Genomic DNA, 7292 nt, shown 5'->3' on the forward strand with positions numbered 1-7292 from the left:
AGTTCAACATGATCGAACAACGCATGTGGAGATAGACATATATTTTTTAAAGGAGAAACTGGAGAAGTAAGTCATCAGTCTTCCACCTGTACGATCCAAAGATCAACTAGCTGATATTCTCACGAAGGCAGTCACAACTAAAGCTTTTGAAGGTGCTTTTTAAAAGTTAGGTATCGGTGATCCGATGACCTAACTTCAGGAGGAATGTTGGAAAGTATATATATTTTATTTTTCGGTATTTTTAGTTACCTTAATTAGTGTATAGTATTAAGGTAATTATTCTCTTTTTTATTTGTTTCCATAGTCAGCTACTTAATTCCTCTATATAAATTAAGACTATTATGCTCATCAAACAATAATACAAATCTCGGGAATGGAACTGCAGGGACTATATCGCTCTCTTCAGAATATATAAGGTACTGCCAAAAATTTATACTAACAGATCAGATCGTTCAGACTAAATGTCTCTAAGATAAAATAATTTTCTTTGTATAATATTAGAAGTTTGCACAATACTACCACACAAAAACATTAAAATATATAATACAATGCTCAATTTCTGATGAGAGACTTTATAAAAGAGAGAACATTGAGTTGCATTTTCGGAAGCTATTGTACGGAGGTATACATAGACCAATATAAGTCCTTCCAGATGGTAATACCAGCAATAATTAATAAATTAGCCGTCATGCAGCAATGAATTAATAACATTTCAATGCTCTAATCATTACATTGTAATTATAAAAATGTCCAGCAATATCAAAGGTAATTGAATATTTGAACATATTCACAATGTTTCAACAATACTCCACTTGAACTTATCAAATAATTTATTGAGAAATATCCATAAATCATATAAATTGAAGATGAACAAAAGCGTCTTTTGACTTAAACTGCTATATAGTAGTGAGTATAATTCAGAATATACTAGGATAACTCGTAGTTTTGAAATCTTTCTTTGACAGTATACTATGCACAATCTATTCTTGGTGTTGTCATAGACTCGTGCTATTACGACTATGCATGTTAATCCCAGATTCTTAGTTGAGTGAACGCTCTAGAAATGTTGCCCCACATTTTATAGGAAGAGGCTTAACTCCAACATACATATGGGCGAATTCTATCAAGAGTATTCCTATAGCTAGGTATTCCACTCAAAATAAAGTATATATCTCATTAAGAGTTTCAATTATTAACTCAAATAAGTTATGCTAAATTATGATTATTGCGTACATGATTCACTCTAACAACTCTGATCTTTATATAATCTCCTACCATGATAATAACGATTATCAGCTTTTGCAAAACCGCAGTTCGCACTATTACAATGGATCAATACAACAGGTGCCAATATTGTACATAAAGGAATCTCACTAACAAACCTCTTATTCAACTCACCTTTTCACTAGTCATAGCTAGTGCTATTATCTCTGACTAGGAAAAAGAATAGTTTATGATTAGACTTTCAGGATGCAGCTCCACCATCTATCATGAATATGTATCCATTAGATGCTTTGAAATCATCTGAAAGAGTGTTCTAATTTGCATACGTATATTCGTCCAATACAGGTGAAAATCTCTGATAATGTAATCAGTGGCGTACCTAAGGATGACAATGATGCTAGCGTCGCATAACCCAATCGTCTTACACCATCATCAGTGTTTTGCAACAACTTTACACTAGGATCACAAGGTGTACATGCAATTGCTTAACATTCGAAGGATCATATTTGTTTCTCCATGGTCTTTCATGTCAAATTCAATAATTGCAACTGCTTCATATAATTTATAGCAAGAATATTTGAACTAGAGATCATCCACATCTAAAGCAAATGTTATTTTCAAGCTAGCTTAACATAAATGCATTTGTCACTACCATTGAATCTTAACCCATTTAAAATGATCAAATTATCAAAATTTTCATGCCACCATTTTGAAGTGCGTTTAAGGCCATAAAGTAGTTTCAACATTCATTTGATGCCCTATCTTGTAAACTCGTATCCAAGTTTCATTCGTCACTGGTGAATTTATACCAAAGAAACCCACATTTTTCCTTTTTATGTACCGTTTAGCAACCAAATTAGCTTCGTACTTATTGACTATACCATCAAATATTAGCTTCTTCCTTAAAACCCATTTACACCCAATTCTTTGGCAGTCTGGTGGAAGATCCACTAGATGGCAAGTGCAATTAGACTCAAGAGAATCCATCTCGTCATTAACTACTTCTTCCTATAGATTAGCATCTATTGATGTTAAGGCTTATTGAAAATTTGAAGGGTCCGCCTCTAATGTGTAAACAAATCCAGAGAAAAGTCTTTCGCTACTTTAGCCCTCTTACTTCTACTTAGTTTTGAATCATTTAAATTAAGGAGAAGATGATAAACTCCACTATTTATTTATAAGTTTTAAAAGGAAATCAAAGCTAGATTTAGACTTATTAATTTTTTGTGGATCAATACGAGGATCTGAATCCTTAAGATTTGAAAATTTTAGACTTGGATTCGGCCCTATTAGGTTTGATGGATATAGAATCCTAAATGAGTCCTAAAATGAGGTTTGATTTAATTATTCATACTTAAACATTTTTTCTTTTTAAAGGTTTTATTAGTACTAAAATTAGCTTATAAGTTGTATATAAGTCTAAATTGATTCCAAATAAATATAAAAATAGTTTAATAACAAATTTAAAATTGATTTTAAATTCTATAATAGGTCGGGTCTAGAACGGGTCTGGGACGAATTTAGCAGGTCTGAATCTTAAATGGGTCTAGATCAAAGATATATAGGCCGGGTTTTTTTTAAGATTTAAACCAATACCCATATTCATTGGGTTTTAGAAAATTAGACCCACACCTTAAAAATAAGGATGAGCACATTAAACTTTTAAATTCATAACCATCCCTATTTATCATCCCTATTTATGAAAATGTCAAAGTAATATCAAGGGACGTTCAATATTTGACCAAATTCGGAATTTTCCAATAGTTTGTTAAGATCCTCTTATTCGCCAGGATATAAACTATAGACAATAGAGAAAAATAGTTTTTATATACACAATAGGGAAAAATTAAAACAACTATTTGTATAATTTAATTTATAGAGAATATTGAAAATAGCTTTTATCACAAAAACTATTTTCATTATAGTGAAAATATATATTTATTTGCAAGGATAAGTTGAAATAAATTAAACTTTAGACATCTATAATCTTAAAGAAAATCCAATCATAAATACTAGTATACTTCTATTAAATAAAAACAAACTCTTCATTCAATTGTAAGCTCTTAACTTGACCCACACACTCCCTAATCCTTACCTAACACTCTATATAAATGTTCAATCCCTCCAAGTACACTCAAATATTTAGATTTTGTAGTTTAAATTAGAATGCAACAAAAGAACTCATAAATAGGCCACAGTAATTTCCTCCATCATCTATCATCTTTATAACCTTGCTCTTTTTCCTCTTAAAAATTAAAAATTCTCCATTCAACCTCCACCATAGCCACAGTTTTTCACCACCAAATATATATTTTCATTCAATTAAAAAAAAAATAAAAGACATAAATCCTTAAATTATTTTCAATAGAACCCATATTCATATAGTATGGGCGAGACATCATTAAAACATATTTTAACAAGATCAATAAAATTAGCAGATCAAATAACAAAAGCATCTAATGAAGTCATACATTTCAAATCAGAATGTCTTGAGTTACAAACTAAGACTATAAAATTAGGTGAGCTCATACGCCAAGCAGCCCGTGCAAGTAACAACCTCTACGAGAAGCCGACTCGACGTATCATCAACGACACCCAACAAGTCCTTGAAAAGGCATTGATACTTATCAACAAGTGTAAAACACGCTCTTTATTCAAGCGCATTTTTACCTTAGTCCCAAATTCAGCCTTTCGAAAAATAATCACTCAACTTGATAATTCCTTAGGAAATGTTACATGGATTTTACGTGCAACCATCACACGTAACGACGACATTGAAGACTCTAAAATTAGTTACCTCGGTCTCCCACCCATCGCGGCAAATGAGCCAATACTTTGTTTAATATGGGAGCAAGTGGCAAATCTATCGTCGGAGGAACGTACGGATGCGGCCTCATCGTTAGTGTCGTTAGCTAACGACAATCAACGATACAGAAAAATGATAGTCGAGGAAGGTGGTGTGGGCCCACTTTTAAAATTGGCTAAAGAGGCAGGGAATCCTAAAGGACAAGAAAATGCAATTCGTTGTATAGGAGTTTTAGGGTGTGATGAGGAAAGTGTTGAAACAATTATTGATAGTGGGGTTTGTTCTATTTTTTGCAAGTTGTTAAAAGATGATGGAGTTATAATGAAAGTAAAAGCAATGGTAGCTTGGGCTATTTCTGAGTTGGTTTATAATTACCCACAATGCAAGGATGATTTTATGCAATTTAATGTAATTAGGGTTCTTGTTAATCATCTTGCTTTTGAGACCATTGAAGAGCATAACAAATATGCAATTGTTGAGCGTAATAAAATGCAGGCTATTAATCAGATTCAGCAGAATATGCATATGACTAATCTGATCTCGGATAATATGGTAAGTTTTTTTATTTTTTATTATATTTTTGCTTAACTTTTTGGGAGTTTGATTAATCCATGATTAGTGCCTTAAATCTTTTACTCGATAAGAGTAGAATTAAAGAGTTCGATGCATAGTTGTAAACTATAGTTTACATTTTTAAGACCTTTTATTTACTTATAAAAACGTTAAAATGTAAAATAGTGATTTATAAGCCTAGCACGTGCGGAATAAAGGTTATAGGAATTTTTTTATAAATTTATTTTGAAATGGGTCCTAAGCGAGGCATCCTGAATGTGCTCAAAGGGGGTCGACATTCTAAAAATAATTTCGGTCATTTTATAAAACTAAAAAGTTGTCTTATGTTTTTAATTAAAAGAAAAGATGTAATTTAGTAATTAAGAGTATATTTTACAAATAAGTGATCCTCATCATACGATTAAATTATATTCCAATTAGGCAATTACTATCTTTTAAATAATTTAATTTTGCAAACTAGATGAATTTTGCAAGTTATACTCTTATGGAGTAAAAACACTGCACAACTTAGATCTGATGCGAAAATACTACTCAAATAGTAAAATTAAAGACCAAAAAAGAATAAGGAATTGTTGTTAATGAGCATTGGGCATCAAGTTGTTGGGAATTTCTTTTCATAAACATCATATCACATGAAAGAGACGTGACATCATACGCATCAATGCAATACGTCGCATTTATTTCTAATGTCAGTAGAACTATTTTTGCTTATTTTTGATTATAAATAATGTAAAGAGGGTGATATAAAGCGAAATAAGCACGAATCATCCGTTTGGTTATTCGTACTAAATGATAATGTTAATAATAACAATGATTTATAATTTAAATTTTTATGAAATGTACTATTTTATTCCCATGTTAATGAAAAGTTGATCATAAAAAATTTTTTTTTCATAATTTTTCATTACCACCGAATACCACATTTTCAAATATAATACATTGGAATAAATTTTGTAACGAAAATGAGATAATTTAAGTACTACAAGCATTACCATAAACTCGTTAAGAAATTTTCACACCAAAATTATATTATTCCTTTCTATTCCTAACATTTAATATTGACTACCAAACAGGCTATTTAAAATGGAATTATTTTGAAATTCTATGATAAAATGTCATTTAAATCAATTTATTGACTTATGTGTTTGATTTTGCAACTAATTTAATTTCTTGAATGTTTTTCAACAGAGACTGATAATAAATGAAAATAATTATATTCAAAACCATCAAGATCAAGAGGTGAAAGTCGAGATGAAAGCCATGGCAGCACGGGCACTTTGGTATTTAGCCAAAGGGAACACGTCCATATGCAGTAGCATCACCGAGTCTAGAGCCTTACTATGTTTCGCTACGCTCCTACAAAACGGCCAGGACGATGTCAAGTACAACTCAGCCATGGCAATACTGGAGATTACAAATGTAGCGGAAAAAAACACCGATTTAAGACAAATTGCTTTCAAGCCTACATCCCCTGCAACTAAAGCAGTGAAGGAACAACTTCTTAACGTAGTTACAAATTCTAATAACGCTAAAATCTTGCTCCCTTGCATCAAATCACTCGGTAATTTGGCACGAATCTTTCGTGCTAAAGACACGACTAGAATCATCGAAAGCCTTGTAAGGCTTATCGTTGATGAAAACGAGATTGAAGTTACGTTTGAGGTTGTCACTGCTTTGATTAAGTTTGCTTGCTCAAACAATTACTTACATGTTGTGCATAGTAAGTCTATTATTCAAGCTATTTGTGTAAAGAATTTGATAAAATTGGTGTATTTTGGTGAGCAGATGTTGCGAATTCCAGCGTTGAAATTGTTGTGTTACTTGGGACAAAATGCACCTGATAGTGAAGCGTTTACGCAAGAAGATGTGCTTACGCCCCTAGAATGGGCTAAGGAACAAGACTATTTTATGCAACATCCTCAAATTGGAGATCTTTTATTTAAGGCTACAAGTATACTGGAACTTTACCAATTAAGAGTACCTCGATTATAAAGGGTTAATTTATGGATTCTTTTTATGAGTTAGAACACACCTGTTTAACAAAAATTAATTAATTGTCAATTGTGAAAGTAATTGCAATAAGATATTTATGATGTTGGAACTTGATCATTCATGGAATAAATTTTGCATATTATTCAATCATTTTTCTAATTTTCTAGCCTTTTTCAAAGCAGAGAATAAATGCAAAAAGGTAGCATCTTTGTGGGTGAATCAAGCCATTTTTTCTCTCTAAACCTCTAGTTTATTAAGGAAATGCCCAACAGACTTATAATTATCATTATATGTGATTACACAATACCAATAGATTTTAAAATGAAAATTTTTACGAGTTTGTTTATAATAAAATAAAACGAGTAACATTTCACTCTTTAAAATAGCAGGAGCTATTGAGTAGTATGTAATAGTATCTTTGAGAATATTACTCCTTACGTTTCTTAAAGAAGTTCTCTTTTATTACCTTTGTTAGGATTATGGGTGACTTAGTTCACCAAGTAATGAAGAAGATGATTAAGGTAATTAATCATTTTAGTTAGTTAAGATTAGAAAAGGACAAAATGATTGGTTTGTAAGGGAATCAATAGTACATGGTACTATTGCAAGTAAAATCTTTACATGTGAAGGCTAAGAGTGCATAAAATCAGTCTCCTACTGGCCGCTCGACCGAGCTGGAGGTCGAGCCATGTCTCTG

At 31.6% G+C, this 7292-nt stretch overlaps 1 protein-coding gene across 3 annotated transcripts; it reads left to right on the top strand.

The window, feature by feature from the left end:
- Nucleotides 1-3378: 3378 nt before the first annotated feature.
- LOC130805222 (uncharacterized) lies at nucleotides 3379-6745 on the top strand. 3 transcript variants are annotated; one of them, XM_057669899.1, is made up of 3 exons: nucleotides 3379-4582; nucleotides 5792-6265; nucleotides 6389-6745. In XM_057669899.1, exons 1-3 carry the CDS (start codon nucleotides 3611-3613, stop codon nucleotides 6593-6595), a joined length of 1653 nt encoding a protein of 550 aa, XP_057525882.1. In that variant the 5' UTR covers nucleotides 3379-3610; the 3' UTR covers nucleotides 6596-6745. The 3 variants fall into 3 exon arrangements, with proteins under 3 accessions (XP_057525882.1, XP_057525881.1, XP_057525883.1); XM_057669900.1 differs by having other exon boundaries at nucleotides 3405-4582; nucleotides 5792-6109; XM_057669898.1 differs by having other exon boundaries at nucleotides 5792-6745.
- Nucleotides 6746-7292: the final 547 nt, after the last annotated feature.

Source organism: Amaranthus tricolor, chromosome 2 (assembly GCF_026212465.1).
Source record: "Amaranthus tricolor cultivar Red isolate AtriRed21 chromosome 2, ASM2621246v1, whole genome shotgun sequence".
Taxonomy (NCBI): domain Eukaryota; kingdom Viridiplantae; phylum Streptophyta; class Magnoliopsida; order Caryophyllales; family Amaranthaceae; genus Amaranthus; species Amaranthus tricolor.

Bases quoted from the DNA above. Each gene is read 5' to 3' on its own strand.
- LOC130805222 (XM_057669898.1), top strand. From the start codon at position 3,611: ATGGGCGAGACATCATTAAAACATATTTTAACAAGATCAATAAAATTA. The intron at 4,583-5,791 runs GTAAGTTTTTTT...GTTTTTCAACAG, and splicing joins ATCTGATCTCGGATAATATG to AGACTGATAATAAATGAAAA.